At 43.6% G+C, this 23,904-nt stretch overlaps 1 protein-coding gene across 1 annotated transcript in view; it reads left to right on the top strand.

Moving 5' to 3' along the window:
- Positions 1-23,904, top strand: part of LOC309553268 (solute carrier organic anion transporter family member 1A2-like) — a 67,154-nt gene that overhangs the window by 20,337 nt on the left and 22,913 nt on the right. Inside the window, exons 2-3 of the mRNA XM_082254269.1 lie at positions 9,715-9,856; positions 23,528-23,660. Coding sequence (XP_082110395.1) covers positions 9,715-9,856; positions 23,528-23,660 — 275 coding nt within the window. The remainder of the gene's footprint in view (positions 1-9,714; positions 9,857-23,527; positions 23,661-23,904) is intronic.

Here is a 23,904-nt window from a genome sequence, read left to right on the forward strand (position 1 = left end):
TACTTTCCCCAGCCTGCAGCCCTGCACTGCTCCAAGGCCTCCCGGACAGCTAAAACCGCTGTGAAGGTGCTCCCACCCTGGATCGAACAGTGCTGATGGCGAGAAAGCAAAGACTCTGCTACTGCCGATAGGCGCCAGAAAAGTATCTTCGCCAGCACCTTTCTATCGACATTGAGAAGGCTGATGGGGCGCCAATTCTCAATCATCGAAGGATCTTTACCTTTTGAAAGAAGAATCACAGCTGAGTGTCTCATGGAAGGGGGAAGCACCCCCTCAGCAAGACAACTGTTAAAAATCTCTACCAAATGTGGGGCCAGAATAGACTTAAAGGCTTTGTAAAACTCAGCCGTCAGACTATCCGGTCCAGGTGACTTCTTGATGGCAAGCTGTTCAATTGCCCTCGTCACCTCTTCAACTGTGATCTCTTCTGTCAAATTCATCAAAGGGACATCTCCACCATTTAGACCTGGAATAGAGTCCAAAAAGCTTTCCATCTTGTCTCGGTCAAGCTCCTTCCTCCCAAGAAGTTCAGCATAAAAAGACCTCACGACCTCCAGGATCCCTGACCTGGACTTTGTCAAGGAACCTGTACTATCCTTAAGGCCAACGACCATCTTAACAGCTACACCCTGTTTGCAGTTCTGGTAAGGGTCAGGCGAGTGGTATTTCCCATAGTCCCGCTCCAGAACCAAAGAGGTATGCCGGTCATATTGACACTTCCTGAGGAGGATTTTCACTTCAGAGATTGCCCCAGGATCTCCTCCTCTCGAGACAAGAATATCCAGCTTCCTCCGCAAACGTTGGTAGGTCATGTATCTATTAAACTGTTTTTTATTGGCTAGGCCCCTGAAGAATCCAGCAATCCTCTTTTTGGTCAGCTCCCACCACTCAGCCTTGCTGCTACAAAAGTCCAGGATGGTCACCTGTGCCTGAAAGAATTCCTCAAAGGATTGTCTAACATGTTCTTCCTCAAGGAGAGTCGAATTTAATCTCCAGATGCCTTTGCCCCTCTGAGGGAAATCTGAAGCATTCAAGACCACAGATAGCATACAGTGATCAGAGAACTCCACCGCCTGCACCACTGGGGGTGAGAAAGCAGAGGCCTCCTTCAAAAAAAACCTATCTATCCTACTCTGACTATTACCTCGATGAAAGGTGAACCCTGTGTCATCCGGGAGGTGCTTAATGTGCACATCCACAAGACCAGCATCCCTAACCATACTATTTAAAAAAACGCTATCATATCCCAGCCGGTCATTGAAGTCCTTCCTGTCCTTGGGCCTAGTCACAGTATTAAAGTCACCTCCAAAAACCACTTGCCGGGATGTAAAAAGAAATGGCTTGATCCTTGTAAAAAGGCATTTCCTGTCCCACTTTGTGTGCGGCCCATAAATATTAATTAGGCGCAGGTCCTGCCCTCCCACAAGAACGTCTAAGACCATACATCTCCCAATCTCCACCTCAATAACCCGCCGGACAGTTACCATGCCGGTTTTAAACAACACCGCCACCCCGCCGTAAGGCTCGGCCGCAAGAGACCAGTAAGATGGACCATACCTCCACTCTCTCTTGGCCATATGAATATCTGCCAAGGAGGTGAGCCTAGTCTCCTGCAAAAATAAAATTTCAGCATCTAATTGGCTGTACAAAAATAAGGCCATAGAACGAGCTCTTACCGACTTAATGCTGGCGACATTTATTGTCACCACTTTTAACGGAGGGGGAACCGCCATTTGGGTTATTGGGTGGATTGCTTCTTAGCTCCCCTCTGCTGCTCATCACCAGAAGCCTCTCTCTTTCTTGAAGCCTCCTCCAACTCCATTTCAATTTCTGAATTCTGCTCAGAAGAATCCCCAGATGAGGAGATATTCCAAGCAGAAGCCCTAGAACGGTTGGAGACAGTCACTGAGGCATCCTGTCCCTGTTCCGTCCTCACCGTCTGTCTCTTCCGCCTCACAACCTTCCTTCTCTCCTCCAGGTACTGAAGGTCAGATTCAGAGATGCTTTCATCTCTTGTTTTCTTCTTCTTCTTTGAAGTCTTCACAGAAGACTTCTTTACAGAGGAAGCCGCAGCAGCACCCTTTTTGGTACCCTCTACCACTCCTGGTGGGTGGGGGGCTTCTTTAAGGTCACACTTAGGAAGGGAAGACTGATCGGGAATAACTGACTCAGGGGGCACAGACTTGGCAGATTCTGACACAAGAGGAGCCGGTACAGTAGGCTGGGGGGACACAGGGACAGACACAGAAGGAAAACTTACAGATACAGGAGGGGTGGGCACAGGGACTAGGGAGGGATCCTGCACAAGACCAGGGGGGTCAGTCACCGCAGAGGAGGGTGGTACAACAGGGGCCTCATCCTCCATCCTGTCCAGCCTTAACAGATCATCTATCACCTCTCTATCCATATTATGCCAGGCTTCAGGACATCGGCTGTAGGGGTGGCCAAGGCGCAGGCACAGGTTGCACCTTATCGCCTGGGTGCAGTCCCTGGCCACATGACCCTGCCCCCGACACACTGAACAGATCAGAGCTGAACAAGAGGAGCTAAAATGCCCCTTTTCTCCACAGCGGTGACACAGTTTTGGCTGACCGGGATAAAAAATGGTCATCCTATCCCTCCCTATAAAGGCAGAGGAGGGCAGGTGACGGACAACATTCCCATCCCTAGCCAACCTGACCGTTACCGACCAACCCCCGGTCCAGATGCCACGCTCATCATGAATTTTATCCGGCCTGGTCAAAACATCCCCATAATTTCTCAACCAGACCTCTAAGTCCCGAGCAGGAACACTCTCATTTGTAAGGACAATAGTAATTTTCTTCACTGTTGACCTTTGGGAAACTGCCACTGGCACCAGACCTTCCCATTCGGGTCTTGACCTGCACCGAGCCATATATCGTTCCCAGAACAAGTCAAGACCCTCTGGTCTGGTGAAACTAACTGTGTATTCCCGGCTTCCAGCCACATGTATCAGGGCATATAGGTCATTAGCCCCAAAACCCATATCTAAGATCAGGTCCACCACCATACGCCTTGCTAGAGGGACTGCACCACCTTCCCATTTAAGGAGGACTACGTTCCGCCTTGGACCCCCAGCAGAAGCCATAGATCCAATACCAGATCCAATGGTGCTCATAGTGGCAGCCCGCGAGGGAAAACCCTGATTAGAAGCAGAGCTCCTCCTTGATTGTAACCCTGGCTTGGTGATATTGCCAGGAGCACAGCTTACCACCTGTGCAAATGTAGGCTTATTAGGGCCAAGACCCCACACTGATGTCACATTATCAGGTACACTACTATTATTATTTTTACCAGCTTGGCCTAAACAAGCAGCATTATCAGTTCCACATATAATGGTGGGATCCACCATGCCTGCAATGTTATTAGGGATAACTGTTTCTGATGCAGTACCAGATGTTTCCTGCTGCTGCGCTGTAGAGTCCTGTTCAACAGTGACTGAAATAGTTTTAAGCTCAGCAGAAGGGGGGTTAATCGGCTCTTCTGGGTTTTGTGGTTCTTCAGCAGAAATGTCATTTTTTAAACACAACTTTTCCTGTTTAGAGACATCAGCAGCAGGCACAACATTGCTGAGCATAGGGGAATCACACTGAGTGTCATTAGGAAACCCATCATTAGGCAAGGTGCTAAAAGGCACAAAAACTGTTTTATCTGTAAGCTGGGGCTTTATATACTTTACTTTATCAGGCACACTCTCAGGTAAGTCCTCCACATCACCAAACACCAGCTGATCTTCCTGCATTGGAGACTCCATTACCTGTATAACTTTCAACATGCCTCCTGAGCCCTGAGATGGCAATGGGCTGCTTACCTCACCTTGGGGGGGAAGGGGGTCAGAACCGGGGGTCTCCTCCTCCACCTCCATCTTTGCAAACCTCCGTTCATTGCAAAACTTCTCCCTGAAGGGACCATCCCTGCCTTCCATCATGGCCACGATAGTTTCTTGATGATCCACACGGACTTTCGCTAATTGGACCTCTGAATCCATTGATCCACGGTTCTTGCTGAACAAGCCTTCACGCTGCTTTCTCAGGCGCTTTAAATCCGCTCTAAGCTTGTAGAGCTTGTCTCTCTCCTTATTGAGGACTTTGATCCCGGCCACCACTCGCTCCCGAATGGATCCAGCATCTTCATCCTCACCAGGTGCAGAGAGATCACCAACCACGGGCTGCACAGGAGCAGGGGTGCCATCCATCCGCCCAGGGGATGTCTGAGAGCCTCCAGCAGGAGAGGCCCTGCTGGCCTCCATGGCTTCCCCAGAAGGGGGCCAGGAGAGCTGGGAGGGATTTCACCTCACTCCCCTCTCAAACAGATCACCTGGAGCAGCAACAGACACACAGCCAGAGAACCTTCCAGCAGCCACACCCGAAGCTGAATGATGGGAAACGACTCCTCCCACTGACAGCAATGATGGGGCACTATTCCTCCCACTGACACTAATGATGGGGCACTATTCCTCACACTGACACTAATGATGGGGCACTATTCCTCACACTGACACTAATGATGGGGCACTATTCCTAACGCTGACACCACTGATGGGGCACTATTCCTCACTCTGACACTAATGATGGGGTACTATTCCTCACACTGATACCAATGATGGGGCACTATTCCTCACACTGACACTAATGATGGGGTACTATTCCTCACACTGACAACAATGATGAGGCACTATTCCTCACACTGACACCAATGATGGGGCACTATTCCTCACACTGACACTAATGATGGGGTACTATTCCTCACACTGACACCAATGATGGGGCACTATTCCTCACACTGACACTAATGATGGGGCACTATTCCTCACACTGACACCAATGATGGAGCACTATTCCTCACACTGACACTAATGATGGGGTACTATTCCTCACACTGACACCAATGATGGGGCACTATTCCTCACACTGACACTAATGATGGGGTACTATTCCTCACACTGACAACAATGATGAGGCACTATTCCTCACACTGACACCAATGATGGGGCACAATTCCTCCCATTGAGACCAATAAAAGGGCACTTTTCGGCCCATTGATATCAATGATGGGGCACTATTCCTCCCATTAATACCAATGATGGGGCACTATTCCTCCAGTTGATACCAATGAGGGGGCACTATTCCTCCCACTAATACCAATGATGGGGCATTGTTTACTCCCACTGACACCAGATAATTTTCTGCTCCCACTGGCCACAGTCCAGCCCTCCTAAAGTATGAAGGACAGTAAACTGGCTCTTTGTTTAGAAAGTTTGGAGACCCCTGCTATAGTGTATACAAAAACAAAAAAAATGAGCCGTGCGCCACTAAAGTGTTCAGGTTTGGCTTGAAGAAAAAGTAGCAACTCTATGAGCAGCACCAGTCAGCAACAGTTGCATAATTTGACCAACAACAAATTTGCCCAGAAAAAAAGCATAAACAATGCAAAACACAAATCGCTGCAAAATCGCAGTTAAAAGCACTACAGAAGCACTCAAAAGCAAACTGCATAGGCATAAATACACACGGGCTGAATGTCAGGAGAAAAAAAAATGGCTGACATTCAGCCTGTGTATATGTCTGTCAGTCCGACAGAAGCTGGCGATGCCAGACGAGCATTCTGGAAATCTAGCAGCCAACTGACTCCCACTCCACAAATAGCAGAGAGCTCTGATCAGAGTGTTCTGGTGGGGGGCCGGCCCCACTGGCAGAACACAATAGCTAGGCGGGGGAGATCGATGTACTAATGTCGGATGGTTAGTACAGTGGCTCCTGAAAAAACTGTTAGTGTGTACCAGGCTTTAGTTTAATTTTGTTGAGCCCATGGGCTGAAGGGATATTATATTCTGACTGTAGCTCCCATTACTGTTAGAATACAATGATCAGCAGTTGCAGCAGCTTCAGCAGCTGATCGAGAAAAGTTTTCTAACTTGTCTATTTGAATACATTATCAACTTCTGTTGAACAGAGACTTCCGCAAACTGATTTAAATTTGTCTTTTCCCTGCCAAATACGCCAAATTTCAAACAGTGTATGGATGGCTTTATCATAAATGAAGACACCCTGAAAATATATACAGTATCTGATGACAGCCCCATTTAAAGCCTATTAAGAGATACTTTAAGCCCATTCTCAGCCATTTGCTGTTGTTTATTCCCTTTTATGTCACCTCAGTGGAAAGTAGGACAGTTCTCATTAAATGGAGGAGGTTTCATTTTTTGTCTACTGAGTATACAGTGCCTTAAAAAAGTATTCACACCCCTTGAAATTTTCCACATTTTGTCATGTTACAACCAAAAACGTAAATGTATTTTATTGGGATTTTATGTGATAGACCATCAAAAACTGGCACATAATTGTGAAATGGAAGTAAAATGATAAATGGTTTTCAAAATTTTTTACAAAAAAATATCTGAAAAGTGTGGCAGCATTTGTATTCAGCCCCCCGAGTCAATACTTTGTAGAACCACCTTTTGCTGCAATTACAGCTGCAAGTCATTTTGGGTATGTCTCTACCAACTTTGCACATCTAGAGGTAGACATTTTGCCCATTCTTCTTTGTAAAATAGCTCAAGCTCTGTCAGATTGGATGGAGAGCATCTGTGAACAGCAATTTTCAAGTCTTGTCACATATTCTCAATTGGATTTAGGTCTGGACTTTGACTGGACCATTCTAACACATGAATATGCTTTGATCTAAACCAGTGGCAGAACTACCAGGGTTGCAGCAGTCGCACTTGTGACTGGGCCCTGGAGTTCAGCCACTGTGGGGGGGGGGGCCCGGCCACTGCCTCCGCTTCTAGGCAAAGATCAGGGCAATACATCCCGGACATAGTTGTACACTGTGGGCGCCACCCACTGCTGCCGCTGCTAATTTCAGGCATCATGTCAGTCGGGACATTATATTACTGTGCCTGAGTGAGCACTCACTACTTCTGGCACAGCGCTCCGCCCATTCCTCCAAGCAGATCAATGTCGGGTGGAGGAGAAAGTCGGCTGATCAGCTGATGGGCCAGTAGTGTGAAGAGGGCCAATCCCATGTCGGGAGAGCTGCTAATGGTGGCACTGTGAAGCCAGGCCTAGAGCGCTGAGCAAGGAGGGGGATCGACTGACACTGAGAACAGGTGAGTGCCAGTGTCACCATCCCATCCCCCTCACTATCCCTCTGCCACTGATCCCATCCCCCTACCACCATCCCTTCCCCACACCATCCCTCTGCCCCTGATCCCATCTCCCCACCATTCCTCTGCCACTGATCCTATCACTCCATCCCATCTCCCTGCCCCTGATCCTATCCCAACCCACCATACCCCCTACCATCCCTCTGTCCCTGATCCCATCCCTCCACCACCATCCCTCTGCTACTGATCCCACCCCTCCCCATAATCCATCTGCCCCTGACCTCATACCTCCATCTCATCCCCCCACCATCCCACTGCCCCTGATCCCATATCTCCTTCCATCTCATCCCTCTCACCATCCCATCTCCCCCACCATCCCTCTGCCCCTGATCCCATCCCTCCCACCATCCCTCTGCCACTAATCCCATCCCTCCCATCATTCCTCTGCCCCTGATCCCATCCCTTCACCACCATCCCTCTTCCACTGTTCCCATCCCTCCATCCCACCCCCCACATTCCCTCTGCCCCTGATCCCATCCCTACATCCCATCACCCCACCATCCCTCTGCCACTGATCCCATCCCTCCACCCCCCCCCACCATCCCTCTGCCACTGATCCCATCCCCCAATCCCATACCCCCCACCATCCCTCTGCCCCTGATCCCATCCCTTTACCACAATGCCATCCCCCCGCCATTGATCCTTTCCCTCCATCCCATCACCCCCACCATCCCTCTGACCCTGATCCCATTCCCCCCACCATCCCTCTGCCCCTGATCCCATTCCCCCCACCATCCCTCTGCCACTGATCTCATTCCTCCCACCATCCCTCTGCCACTGGTCCCATCCCTCCTACCACCACCACTACTAATCCCACCCCCACAACCACTACTGCCACTGATTCCAAGGGGGCACTCAGGAGGATGTAAGGGGGTGCTCTGCAGGTACTGTTTTAGTACCTGCAGACTGCCCCCATATATCTTCAAGAGTGCTCCCTTACATCCTCCAAAATGCCTGCAAGTAATAGTAAGGTCAGTGGCAGAACTACCAGGGTCTTAAAGGTCGCACTTGCAACTGGGCCCTGGAGTTCCACTGCCATGTGCGGGCCTCAAGACAGCAGGAGGGGGCCTGCTGCAAAACATGAAAAAGGGCCCCGGGATGGGGTCGGAGGGCCCCCCATGGTTTCTTGCACTGGGGCGCTTAAGGTTGTAGTTACACCTCTGATCTAAACCATTTCATTGTAGCTCTGGCTGTATGTTTAGGGTCGTTGTCTTGCTAGATGGTGAACCTCGGCACCAGTCTCAAGTCTTTTGCAGACTCTAACAGGTTTTCATCTAAGCTTGCCCTGTATTTGGCTCCATTCAACTTCCCATCAACTCTGATCAGCTTCCCTGTCCCTACTGAAGAAAAGCATCCCCACAACATGATGCTGGCACCACCATGTTTCATGGTGTGTTCACGGTGATTTGCAATGTTAGTTTTCTGCCATACATATATTTTGCTTTTAGGCAAAAATTTAATTTTGGTCTCATCTGACCAGAGCACCTTCTTCCACATGTTTGCTGTGTCCCCCACATCGCTTCTCGCAAACTGCAAACGGGACTTCTTATGGCTTTCTTTCAACAATGGCTTTCTTCTTGCCACTCTTCCATAAAGGCCAGATTTGTGGAGCGCATGATTAATAGTTGTCCTATGGACAGATTCTCCCACCTGAGCTGTGGATCTCTGCAGCCCCTCCAGATTTACCATGGCTGCTTCTCTGATTAATGCCATGTCTTGGTAGGTTTGCATTTGTGGCATAATCTTTCCATTTTCGGATGATGGATTGAACAGTGCTCCGTGAGATGTTTAATGCTTGTTTTTTTTTTTATATAGTTATTTGTAAAAAAAAATGAAATTAATTTATCATTTTACTTCCACTTCACAATTATGTTCCACTTTGTGTTGGTTTATCACATAAAAATCCCAGTTAAATACATTCAAGGTTTTGATTGTAACATGACAAAATGTGGAAAATTTCAAGGAGTATGAATACTTTTTCAAGGCACTGTAAGTGATGAAAGTCCAGAGGCAGTGAATGAGGTCATGTGGAAAGAATTCTTGAGGAATGATTACTGATCATGTGCCATATACATATTATAGATTTACAATTAGGGCAATAAGATACAATTGCCCTATAATTGCAGCACTGTTCTGTAAATTGAGGTGTGGCTGCAGAAATTACACAGTGACATCCGAATTGTTGTCTTCTCAGCACATTTCTGTGTCAACGATTAGGAAATCATTTATCTGAGGTTTGGGTATTCCTGGTGCTGCAGAACCACAAGTGCCAGCATTTGGGCTACATAAAGAGAGGAGTGTCAGACCTCAGAGACTAGTTCTCATTTATTACCTCTCATTACTATTTGTCCTTATAAGATTTATCATGGTGTCTTCCCCTGTGCTTTCAGGTTTTTCTCTTCTCCTTGTCCATTGCCTACATCACCAAATCCCTGGCGCTTGTCTATTCCCGCAGCATGATCACCCAGATAGATCATTACTATTTGTCCTTATAAGATTTATCATGGTGTCTTCCCCTGTGCTTTCAGGTTTTTCTCTTCTCCTTGTCCATTGCCTACATCACCAAATCCCTGGCGCTTGTCTATTCCCGCAGCATGATCACCCAGATAGAGAGACGTTTCAATATCCCCTCCAAGCTGGTCGGGGTCATCGATGGCAGCTTTGATATTGGTAAATTTTACAATATGTTACAAAACGATGGGTCTGGGTCACTGATGGGGTCCAGTGATTTGTGAATGAGATGTCCACGAGTGTGAAATGTGTATTTGTGATTTAGATAGTAGGTTCACCATGTCCGGCTGCAGTTTGCAGTCCAGAGTCTGGCGTAATTTTGTTTACTGGTTCAGGTGCGATTCAGGTGCAAATTTTTACCTAACTTCGCATCAAAATCGCACAGGATCCTTTTCAGAAATTAACCGCGCCTGCCCCGGACATGGGAAAACCGGCTCCATTGAAAGCCAGTCCGATTCACATGTTATGCGAATCGTATGTGGTTGAAAACGCATTTGATTCGCATATATGTGAACCTAGCCTATAAGTGGTTAAAAACTGATTGAAATTGCCATGTGTATGGCCAGCGTAGGTTGCTGAGTGACTGGAGTTGTGACACTGATGTCACTACTCCTGGCAGCCAATCAGAAGATGAACTGGAAAGAACTCTCAGCATGCCAGAGACTCTGTAATCTGATTTATTATCCTGAGTCTTCAGACAAAACCCAGAGTTCCCAGCTACAGTATGTACGTGCATCTAGCTTCTTAATGCAACCACACAAATCCTTCACTTTTATGTTCACCTGTTTTGTTTTGTTGTGTTGTTGTTGTTGCTGTTGTTATTATGATTTTATAATATTACATACCTTCCAATTTTTTGAGGTGGGAACGAGGGACACCATTTAGACATGTGCGGTTCGTTTTATTCCGAATCGAAATTCAGACAAATTTTTTGTTATTTGAGATTTTGGATTTCCAATGGAATTCTAATTTAATCCGAACGGTATTTGAATTGATTTGAATTTTCTGAATTTGATTGAATTGAGTTCAATTTGACCGAATTCAGAAAATTTGAATTGATCTGAACTTGAATAAAGGAACCAAATCCTGAAAACAAATTTAACTAATTAAACAATTTTAAATCAATAAATTTATGTAAATAGCAAATTGAAATGAAACAAATGTTTTCATTCTGCACATGTCTAACGCCTATTAGCAAAAGTATGTGGTCATTTGACAGACCCCCTGCCATAGAAAAAAAAAATTAGTTAAACCCACAAGTGCTTTTTTTACCACTACTATTCATTTATACTGGCTTTTAAAATTTACAAATGCAGCAATTTAGAAATTGGATGAAAGGTTTAGCACTGGGATACACTTTTTGAAAGATAAAAAGTGCATTTTATATATAACTATATAGATCAGACCAAACTGGGGGAAAAATGAGGACGAAATATGGACAGAGGGACTTTGTTTAAAATCAGGGACAGTTAAGAGCTATGATATTATTACTAGAAAATTGTATCAGTTCTAGAACAGGCAGAATTCAGGATATTATGAAGCATCTTAAAGCATGTTGCAGTATGCAAAAAGTAAAGAGTATGACAGCAGGGAGTATGTAAAGAAGAGTGCAGAGGGTATGACAAGGGCAGCATGTACAGGTAAGGAGTGTGAAGAGTCTTACAGTCGGAAGCAGTACAGGGGAGGAGTACTGGAGTGTAGGACAGTAGGCAGTATGTGTAGGAGAGGAGAGCAGAGGGTATGGCGGCAGCCAGTATGTACATGGAAATGATGGAGAATATGTGCAGGAGAGAAGTAGGATGGGTCAGGCAGGCGGCAGTATATAGAGGAATGTGAAGGGACTTAAATGGGACAGAATAGAGAGTTTAACTGCAGGCTGTATGTACAGGAGAGGAGTGCAGAGGGGTTGATGTGACAGACTCAACCAGGACAGGGGCTTTTGGAGGAGACTGCAGGGTGGCCTCTTGCCTACTGACTACGTGCCCTGGCTTTTAAGGGAACACTACTCTTTGGGATTGTCTCCCCGAAATACATAGACTCTGGGAATCTAGGCCTCGGATCTATATTTAGGGCCTCTATGCCCACAACAAGCAATGACTGCTTTAGATTGTGATATTCAGAGCATCAGCTCAAAGTAACCAGATTCTGCTAAGTATGCCTCTTCCATTGTTAATTGCGTTCATTGAGTCACCTATTGTTTCTGTCTGTCTGCTTGTCTCTCTGTTTATACTTATAATAATGTGTAATGTACAGTACTTTATTTTCAGGGTTGTAGGTGCAGACGGATCAGGTCGCCTAGGCTGGTTTAAGTGACTAGTTAATAAACTCATTCATTTATCACTGTCAGTTATTAGTTGCTACAGGTGGATTAGCATTATGTTTCTGTTGGCTGTTTCTTAGATGTGCTAATCAGTTAGGATAACGTGATCAAGCTTTTATCTGGTATATACAGGAGAGGAGTGCATAGGGTCTGTGGGTGGTCAATATGTACAGGGGAGGATTAATTTTATTTATTTTTTTTTGTTTGCTTGCAGATATCCTTACCAAGATATCAGAGGTCTATTAGACCCCTGATGTCTCCCGTGTGACAATTTGATACAAATCAGGGATAGAGAATTGCTGATCCGTATCTAAACTGGCTTAGTACACTGACAGCTTGAAGGTGAGAACCTGGCAGGTATTCTAGTCATAGAAGAGATTGATGAAAAGCAATTCACTGATCTTCTCCTGCTCACCATTCTGTTCAACTCTTACTGCAGAATGGCTGTTAAAGTGACAGCTCTGTGCTGCACATAGCTCTGACCGAGCCTCTGTCTAGTGTAATGGGCAGGGCTGTGCTGTTTATTCAAAGTGCTACCATAGGGCAAGAAGTTTGGCAGCTCTCTTATAATCCAGTGTCCCACTGGCAAAATGCAAGCCCAGCTTAAATATTATATACTTATGTAATATTATCATTATTTCTATTTTTATTATCATCACTTTTTTGTGTTGTGGGATTGTTGAGCACTGTATCACTTTTTATTTTTAATTGTCCACTTGCGCGGTCAATTTCACATTTATTTTGTTTGTTACGTTTTTTATGCTTTATGATGTATCGCCACATTAATAATATTTATTTAATTACTGGGATTTTGTTATTAATCCTCTGCGCAAGTGTAGGGGTGTTTTTTACCTCACTTAATTAATTGACTTTCCATACTCTCTACGTTGGAACAGAATATATAGAACAAAATGACCCCCAGGCATCTTCGCTGGGACTTGGGTCCTAATGATGGATTGGTAGACCATGAGTAGGAAAACGAATGGTTCAATTTCTTTAATCAAAGTGAATCTAAACTTTTAACTTTGATTGTATCAAGGAGAAAGAAGAAAATGCTAAAATTGGAAAAAAAGATTGCTGAATTAAAAGAATTATTGAATCCATTTCAGGATTCTTATGAATAAAGAAAAAACATTCAGATCCAAAAATTCTTGGAAAAATTGGATAACGATGTTAAACATATAAGGTAACAGAGTGTTGTAAGGGGGATGGGTGCGCTGATAGTGTGTTGAAGCTGCTCCCGGTATTCAGTGCTTTTGAATATGGATAAATGTATATGTAGTGTGGGGTGCGCTAAACAACAAATAAATAATGAATATATAACATATATTTATATGTGAACCAAATCAACAAAAGTAAATATATATAACATATATCAATCTGTGAAGCCAATTAATAATACAAATCAATTGGTGCATAAACATAAAAGTTCATAAGTGTCCATAAATATTGTGCAGGTGAGTAGAATTGTATTCTATCCAAATAATACGTGTATCCACCACCGAGTGAAATTCATCCTTACCAAACGGAAATAAATAAGGTGCAACTATATTTTCTTGTGCTGAAAAAATATCCAATCTCCTTGTTAACAAACACCACGTGTAAATCACCAAGAATTAGCCTCTTACCAGATGGTAATAGGTATGCACTTGTTCAGTGAAACCACCGCCTTGCTTCCTCTTTAAAATCCTGAAGTGGGATGTAGAACCGCTCTACCTTTCTTTCTCCACTAGATGGCAACGAGTACCAGCAAGAAACACAGCCTCCTCCTTCTTCACAAGCTCACAAAACCACTGTGTATTAAAGGAAAAAGGAGGACTAATAGTGTATTACCCTTGAGATTTATTCAAAAAACAGTTGATATTGCACTTTCAATTAGATGTCTTGTATTCAGCATAAACCTAGGCATACGAATTCCTGCAAAGGCTTGCGGCCGGCTGCAGCACGGACCGCAAGTTGTGTGTGACGTGTGCGCCTCCTAATCTGACCGGTTTCTTCCCATAGGACTTCTACTGAGACAGAAGTAACAGAGACCTGAAGGATTACAATGAGCATACAGTTTATAGGTGGCAGGATGCCACAGAGGATTTAGTGGTTGATTCAACCTACTCCTCACCAGTTGGGGAAATGGGAACACGGGAGAGAGATGCTATCCCCACCCCAGTCCGCGTGGGTTATCCGACTACCCCAGTACAGTCTGTAGGAACTGGGAAGAGGAGTGGGAACTCAACCATGAGGGGAAACATGGGTCCTAAATCTTTAGGAAATAGGCCCCATAATAACCATCCACCTGAGGATATGCCTAATTATAGCGTCCTCATTCAGAATGCTGATGAACCATAGAGAAAGCTACTACTCAGAGGTTTTCAGTGGAGGGAACGAGGGGGTACCCCAGGTCCATGAGGGAGAGGTGCTGGCTACCACCAGAACAGAGGTCGCCCAGAGGTCTGGCTACCACCAGAACCAAAAGAAAAGGAGAACAATAGGTCATGGCATCTTTAAACTTAGCGATGCTGTATTCACTATCTATGAATTGCTAGTGCTGGAATTGGGTCTAAAATATGCCCCAGATAAGAGTTTCCATAAATGTGATGCATTTTATAGATGTGTAGAAGTTCATTAGGAAAATAAAGATAAAAAAAAAAACATTTTTTAGAGAAACAGGCCCAGGAAAATATTGTTAATAGGGAATATAAAGATAGTGGTTTAACCGCTTGCCGACTGCTCACAGTATATTTACTGCGGCAGTCAGCCCCGGCCAGGCAGAGTGACGTAGGTCTACGTCGCTCGCCTGTCACTCCTTCTAGAGCCAATAGCGGGCGCGCCCGCCTTGGCTCGTTCACGGAGGAGTGCGGGAGTGTGACTGGCGGACCCGATGTCCGCCGGTCACACTACGATCGCCGGTACAGCGGGAGAAAGACAGAGCGGCTTATGTAAACAAGCCGCCTGTCAGTTCTCCCTGTGTAAAAATGAAGAACCGTTGATCTTCGTTTTTACACCAATAGCAATGTCCCTACACAGTTAGAAGCACGCCCCTAGGACACACTTAACCCCTCCCTGTCCAATACAGTTAACCCCTTCCCTGCCAGTGTCATTTTTGCAGTAACAGTGCATATATATAGCACTGATTACTGCAGTAATGTCACTGGTACCCCCAAAAGTGTCAAAAATGTCAGTCAAGGGTCCGATCTGTCCGCTGCAATGTCGCAGTACCCAAAAAAAAATTGCAGATCGCCGCCATTACTCGTTAAAAAAAAACCACCAAAAATGACAAAAATCTTTACCTTTGTTAGTAAACGCGATAACTTTTGCGCAAACCAATCAAAATACGCTTTTTGTGATTTTTTTTACCAAACATAGGTAGCGTAAAACAAATTGGCCGAAAATGTTAAAAAATTTTGATTTTTACATTTTTTTGGGGGGGAATTTCATATAAAAAAAAGTGAAAAATATTGTTATTTTTGCAAAAATTACGCTCTTTTTTTGTTTATAGCGCGTGATCAAAAAATCGCACAGGTGATCAAATACCACCAAAAGAAAGCTCTGTTTGTGGGAAAAAAAGGACGTGAAATTCGTTTAGGTACTGCGTCGCACGACCGCGCAATTGTCCGTTAAAGCCACGCAGTAAAAAATCGCAAAAAACCCCCTGGTCAGGAAGGGGGTAAAATCTTCCGGGGCTTAAGTGGTTAAGAAATCACATTTAATCAAGCATTCTTATATTAAGTGGGGACCCTGCGCTAAATGTGAAACAAGAACAAATAATAATAATATTAATTCAAAATATTAGTGTACCAAAATGATAAAAATAAAAGCAGCTAAACACTGGACCTATAGGAATCCAACACAATATATACCAAATTAGTGTAGCGCTAATAGACAAACAGAAGATGTGCATATGAGTGCCACATAAATCTTAAATACACGTGTTGTGACACAACAAAAAACAATACAGTCCACAAAAAAACGTGAGTCCAATCCCAATAGATGGTGAGGCAGGAGGGAAGACACCTGTGAAAGGTAATGAGAGATAGCTGCTTACCAGAATATATGGGCCCCCAAATTAATGGACAGGCCACAAAGGGCTTGGTAGAAATTCAGCATACAATCTTGCCTCCACATACACAGGGATATGGGCATGGATCCATAAGCCAATAATCAACCTTGACTTCAAATGTAAGGAGGTGAAGCGATAGACTCAAATGCAGCTCCAACAGTGTGTGATATCATACACATGGGAAGGAAGATTAAGGGAGACCATAGTGTACTCCAGTAAGATGTACCAAAGCAAGGTTGATTATTGGCTTATGGATCCATGCCCATATCCCTGTGTATGTGGAGGCAAGATTGTATGCTGAATTTCTACAAAGCCCTTTGTGGCCTGTCCATTAATTTGGGGGCCCATATATTCTGGTAAGCAGCTATCTCTCATTACCTTTCACGGGTGTCTTCCCTCCTGCCTCACCATCTATTGGGATTCCATCTTTGGATTACAGCTTTCCATCCACAAACCATTCTTGGACTCACGTTTTTTTGTGGACTGTATTGTTTTTTGTTGCGTCACAACACGTGTATTTAAGATTTATGTGGCATTCATATGCACATCTTCTGTTTGTCTATTAGCGCTACACTAATTTGGTATATAATAAAGCAATCTTGCAATCAATATTTGGAGGTATTCAAATCTATGTTGGAACAGGATATTAGAATGAGTAATGGTCAGAAGTTTAAAAAGAATGAAATCTACAAAAAGGTATAAAAGCGTTGGAAGAGAGGAAAGATATAGTCATAAGGATGGCGGATAAGGGAGTGGATATCGTGGTTCTTAATAAAATTGATTATGATTAAGAACTGGATAGGCTAGTAGGTGACCATAATATTTATAAAAAGCTGAAGGGAAATCCAGCCAGCATATTAAGAATAAAAGTAAAAGGTATGGTTAAAACGGCCTACAAGGAGGGTGTAATATCAAAGAAAGAAGCTAGATACCTTGTGCCTGATGCCCCCAGATTACCCGTTATATACCAATTGCCCAAAATACAGAACAAAACCAATCCCCCGGGTAGGCCAATCATTAGCGGGATAAATCTAGTTTTCTCAAGGATAGGAGAATATGTGGATTGCTTCTTGCAGCCATTAGTACAGGAATACCCCTCCTACCTACAGGATAGCAAGCACCACATCAACATTCTAGAGAATATATCTGTTAGTGATAATACTCTATTGGTCACTATTGATGTAGAGTTATAATACACCAGCCTAGGACAGCAGGATGTGTTAGCAACTACTAAAAGTGCTTTGGACACTAAATCTAGCCTTAGGACAAAACAAAAAGAATTCCTGTTGCGAGCCCTAGAGCTGGCCATGGCCAACAATTATTTTTGACACAATGGCTCCTACTTCAAGCAAGTAAGGGGTGCAGCAATGGGCACAAAAATTGCAACCGCTAACATATTGTTGAGCCAGTGGGAGGAAAATTAGATTTTTGTGAGACAGCAACCTGAGATTATTCTTTATAAAAGGTTTACTGATGATCTAATAATTCTTTGGGATGGGACGGAGGAAAGTCTGATCAATTTCATAGAAAGGATCAATAACAACACATATGGTCTCAAGTTCACAGCAAATTGGGATAAACATACAGTCCATTTCCTTGATTTGGTTTTGCCAAAAAAGGATAGTTCAATCGACACTAAGACATTCTTCAAGGAGACCGATAGGAATAGTTACATCCCAACCGCTAGTTCCCACCCCCCAAAATGGCTGGGGGGTATACCAAAAGGCCAATGAATGCGTATTAGGTGAAATTGTAAACACATAGAGGAATATGTTAAGCAATCCAAAATATTAGTGAATGGGTTCAAAGAAAAAGGGTATGACCTGAGAACTCTATTGTCTATACAAAATAAGATCAAAAATAGGAATAGAATGGAATTGCTAGCTAATAAGCACAAAAGGGCAAGCAATATAGGACAAGGGGCTTTTCTTACTAATTTTAATCGTGATTATAAATAATTTGAACATATTATTCATAAACACTGGCATATTTTGCTGAGAGACAAAACCCTAAAAAGTGTCTTACCAAAAAAAACACAATTCAAACATTGTAAGGCCAATAATCTGAGAAACAATGTAGCTCCTATTATTCCTGATCCACCAAAAAAAAAAAGAACCATATTTATCGGCATATAACGCGCACCGGTGTATAACACACACCTTCATTTTAAGAAGGAAGTTTCAGGAAAGAAACGTTTTAAACAATTAAAAATAACAGTACACAGCCCCTTCATTATACAGCCCCCCTTTACATTACACAGTTCCCCCCATGCACAGTACAAACCCCTTTTTTATAAAGCCCCCTTTACACTGCACAGCCCCCTTGCACTCCCAGGAGACCCCCAGTCTCCTAGGACAGCCCTGCCAGCGTACTCTGAAGTTAAAAAAAAATCAGTGCCAGCCCCTTTTCAAAGATGCTTCCAACATTGTGTCACTGTTATTGTAAACCGATGCCCCTAAATACCTTGTTATCGCCGTTCTTTCATGGGCATTCATGTGCTCGCTCTCCTCTGACGTTTAATGGCTGGTCATGTGATTGCTCCCCTCCACCAATCTGAAGCTACACTCAGAGGAGGAGGAGCGGGAGGAGAAGAGCGGCCAGAAAGAAGGGAGCTAACAAGGTATTTAGAGGCACAGTTTTTAAATGACAGTGATATAATGTAGGAAGGATCTATAAAAAGGGGCTGGCAGTGATTTTTTCTTAACTGCAGAGTACGCAGGCAGGGCTGTCCCAGGGCCAGGAGAGGCGGGGCGGGGCGGCCAGCCTGACACCCTTCCTCCGGACCACCGATCCCTGCCCCCCACATTGGTAAAAAAAATATCGGCGTATAACCCACACTCATTGTTTGCACTATAAAAATGCGTGTTATACTCCGATAAATATGGTAACTTTTTTTGACCAGATGGAATTTTTTCATTGTAAAAGATGTAAGGCATGTAGGACTGTGAAAAACAAAGCTAGTAAGGTAACTTTATTTGCGTCCAGTAGCACAGGGAAAACCTATAAAATAAAGAATTGTACCACTTGCCAGTCTACTCATGTAAGCCGTACTACTAGGAAATTAGGGATCAGGATGAGAGAGCATGTAAACACCATAATTAAGGGTTTCTCAAAACATAGTTTGTCCAACCATTTTAGGACTCATCATAATAGAGACCCTAGCCTTAAGGTTTTTGTGGCATAGATAGGATTGGACAACATTGGAGGGGGGGGGGGGGATATGACCCAGAAGGTGTCTAAAAACAAAACGGAATGTATTTTCAAGATGAATACAGTATACCCTATGAGTATGAATATAGACATTGATTTAAATTACTTAATTTTGAATTATTGATTTTTTAGCTTATATTTCATTTATCCATTTATTTATAATGACTTATTTATTAAATTCATTGTTTATAATTTTATTGTAAATGGTCCAGTCAGATTCATTCCTATGGGATGGTTTGGTATTGTGTGGCAAAATCACTAGAGGGCAATAATTTGGCCTTAGGTTTAATCAACCAGTTGGTTGCCTATTGTAATAGATGGCAACCTATGTGGATGTATTACTATAAATCCCCACTAGCGGCCTTAAGCTGAGTATAAGCCTAACTTAATTTATAATTCAATCAATATGCTGTAATATAAATAGAGCCATATGTGAGAAGTCCATGCGGCCAGTTTGCATATAATAGTGCCGATTGGTCCTGAAGAATTGAAGCAGATTGGATCATCATGCAGCAGTTGTGTATATAAGTCATGCTGAAGTGACGTACGTGATCATGTAACCCTTGATGGCGTCAGGCAGACACTGACGAAATGCGTAGGGTGGGACTAGGATGTGATACGTCAATTACGCTGTTTGGAATGCAGGTGGAGCGCTGAACAGCGTCCCCTGCTATTTTTAATGCCTGAGATCAGTTATTCTTTGTAAGTGCAATTTCATTACTTCAATTAAACTGTTTTTACATATTACACTATGAGAGGCCTATCTCTGCTTTTTTCACCCATATCACACCTTGAGTATACGCATCTTTATTGGGAGGCTCTCCTTTGAGGTTTATGGACTATTATTTCTGCTGCGTTAGACTGCCTGTAATGTCTGCCTGATAAATCAGTAGGGGGATTAGGGGGTGGGGCACCAGATATTAAGGGATATTACACAGCAACTATACTTTCACGAATGATAAATTGGAAAAAGAGAGATTTAGAAAAAAGATGGGTAGGGTTGGAATTTCTGTTAAGTCAAGTACAATTAGATAGGAATATTTGGATTCCACCAAAGTGTAGGGAAATACACGAGGAGACTCACAAAATGACGAGAGTGCCGTATAGGACCTGGGTTGCTTTTTATAAGCAGGCCAGGTGGGAATACAACTCTCCGTTACCGCTAGAGGGCACAACATTTTTTTTACCTGGGTTAGAGAAGAAATTTGGAGGAGGGTTAAGAGATTTAAGATTAAAAGATATAGTACATAAAGGAAAGATTATGTCTTTAGATAAGCTTAACACAAAGAGAAATTTGACACTGAATGAATGAACTTATAGGCAATTATCACATTTTGTTGGATCCCTGCAACAACCCATCAGATCAGGGAAGGAATTATCCCCTATGAAAAAACTATGCAACCCACAAAGGTAAAACATGGTTTGTCTCAGGTCTATTGGATACTTTCTGATCTGGTGCGATTGAGTAGGCCTCCATTTATTGAGAAATGGGAAAAAAAAATTGGAGTTAGTTTAGAGGGTCAGGGAGAGAAAACAGTGCTGAGAGCTGTCCACTGTACTGCCAGAGACATGAACACCATAGAGATGAATTACAAATGTTTGGTAAGATGGTATATAAAACCAGTTATTGTGCATCAATATCAACCAGAGAAGTCGGAATTGTGCTGGAGGGGATGTCAGGTGGAAGGTACAATGTTACATATCTGGTGAGAATGCCCTAAGATGCGCACATTCTGGTTGAAGATACAATACCATATTAAACATATTACCGGAGAAAAAGTTGTAGACGACCCATGGCCATGGGTATGTTTATTTCATCGAGTAGATAGCTCCTTTAGGAAGTATAGAAATACAATTGTCCCAAATCTACTCAATGCTGCCAAGGGAGCAAACCCAAAGAGATGGCTTGAATTAGAAGCTCCCACTGTTGAGAAATGGTATAAGAGAGTGGTATACCATGTATACTTGAGTATAAGCCGACCCGAGTATAAGCCGAGGCCCCTATTTTTACCAAAAAAAGATGGGAAAAATGATTGACTCGAGTATAAGCCTAGGGTGAGAATGCAGGGTGGCGGGCATGGTACAGGAGAATGCAGGGTGGCAGGCATGGTACAGGAGAATGCAGGGTGGCTGGCATGGTACAGGAGAATGCAGGGTGGCTGGCATGGTACAGGAGTATGCAGGGTGCCAGGCATGGTACAGGAGAATGCAGGGTGGCTGGCATGGTACAGGAGAATGCAGTGTGGCTGGCATGGTACAGGAGAATGCAGGGTGGCTGGCATGGTACAGGAGAATGCAGGGTGGCAGGCATGGTACAGGAGAATGCAGGGTGGCAGGCATGGTACAGGAGAATGCAGGGTGGCTGGCATGGTACAGGAGAATGCAGGGTGGCTGGCATGGTACAGGAGAATGCAGGGTGGCAGGCATGGTACAGGAGAATGCAGGGTGGCAGGCATGGTACAGGAGAATGCAGTGTGGCTGGCATGGTACAGGAGAATGCAGTGTGGCTGGCATGGTACAGGAGAATTCAGGGTGGCAAGCATGGTACAGGAGAATGCAGTGTGGCTGGCATGTGCAGGAGAATTCAGGGTGGCAAGCATGGTACAAGAGGATGCGGGGTTGCGGGCATACTAGTGCGGCTGTGTTTCACTTACCTGTTCCAGAGGCGCCTTCATTTTAAAAATGGCGCCGCCCGGCGCCGACACGCCATTGTGCATGCGCCGCCGCTGCTCGGGAAAGTTGGTATACGTTCGGCTTTTCCCGGCCTGTCCCGAGCGGTGGCGGCGCTTGCGCGGTGACATGTATTAAATCTTAAACACATCGGAGCGGCCGGGAACTTTTATTTTTTTTGTTGACTCGAGTATAAGCCGCTGAAATGTGTTGAAAAACTCGGCTTATACTCGAGTATATACGGTATATTTAGAATATGAAATACATGTGTTGTAGAGATGAAGAAATGAATGATATTTTTTCAAATAAGTGGAAAATGTGAAAAAACTTTAAAGAAACTGGAGACTTTATACAAATATGGGTAAATAAATCGTAGAAAATATAAGAAATATTAGAAGATGGATAAATTTGATAGCTAGGGGAAATCATGGGGGGGGGGGGGGGTAAGGGGGTTAGATATGAAAATGTTATAAGTGTTATAAAATAAGAATTGGATTTATTTTCTTCTTTTTTGTTTTATACTGATTGCTTTGTATATTTTGATTGAATTATTAGAAAACATAATAAAAAAAAAAAGCCTGTAATGAGGGTCATAACGGTCTGGTGAGTGTCCTGTGCACGTTAAAGAGGTTGTAAACCCCAAATTTTAATTTTTTTTTTAACCTGAAAGAGAAACACATAATGAGCTAGTATGCATCGCATACTAGCTCATTATGAAATACTTACCTTAGAACGAGCCCCCGCCGTGCCGCCCGCTTACCTCTATGACAGGCGACATGTTCAGTCGCCTGTCTTCCGGGATCGCGGCATCCGGTCATCTGATTATCCGGAGCCGCGGTGACGTCACTCCCCCGCCACTCCCCCGGTCACGGCACAGGGCTCTGAAGGAACAGCACCAGCGGCCGTTCCTTCAGAGCGCATGCACCAGTGATGTCACTGGCTGCATGTAAGGTAAATATCTCCTAAACGGTACATGTTTAGGAGATATTTACAGTACCTATAGGTAAGCCTTATCATAGGCTTACCTATAGGTAAAAGTTGCAGAGGAGGGTATACTTCCTCTTTAATGTCAGTGGAGAAGGGGTTCACAGGTTAATTCTTGGCTGGAAACATCCTGCAGGAGATCTAATTTATTTTTAGGGATTGTGTTGTGGGATTGTTGAGCACTGTATCACTTTTTATTTTTAATTATATACTGTGAGCACGGTCAATTTCACATTTATTTTGTTTGTTACATTTTTATGCTTTATGACATGCTGCCACATTAATAATATGTATTTAACTACTGGGATTTTGTTATTTATCCTCTGTGCAAGTGTAGCAGTGTTTTTTACCTCGCTTAATTCATTTATTATCACTTTTTGTTGCATTGTTTGGCGTCTTTTACTTTTTACCACATTTTCTCTTTGCTATCTCAATATGTTTTTTCAGTTTTCACAAACTTAGGAAAATGTATCTCTTAAATCCAGTAAATAGCAGAGAATAAAACACAGTTTGCATCACTTTATAAAGAGATTTAGATTTGTATGATCAGCGCTGGGGTGGATCTGATTATCTTCCTTCTATTTATTGCCAGGCAATTTATTGGTTATTACTTTGGTCAGCTACTTTGGAGCAAAATTACATCGGCCGAGAATAATCGCCACCGGATGTTTGATAATGTTTGTGGGCAGCTGTGTGACGGCTATACCCCATTTTATTATGAAGAGGTGAGGATGAAAAAAATAATTACCTGGAAAGATTTGTGATGTCAGATAATAACAGTATATTAAATATATAAAACTTCCTGTGTTTTACAAATGTATTCTCTGCATTAATCAATTCCTGCTATAGTGTAATTCATTGGAGATGTTGAAATTCAATTATACATAAAAAAAAACTTGTCGGGGGGGGGGGGGGGGTGGGGGAGTGGGGGGATTTGAGAATATAGAGGGGTTTGTATTAATAAACTCA

This window comes from Pelophylax lessonae (genome assembly GCF_965119305.1).
Source record: "Pelophylax lessonae genome assembly, chromosome: 4".
NCBI lineage: Eukaryota > Metazoa > Chordata > Amphibia > Anura > Ranidae > Pelophylax > Pelophylax lessonae.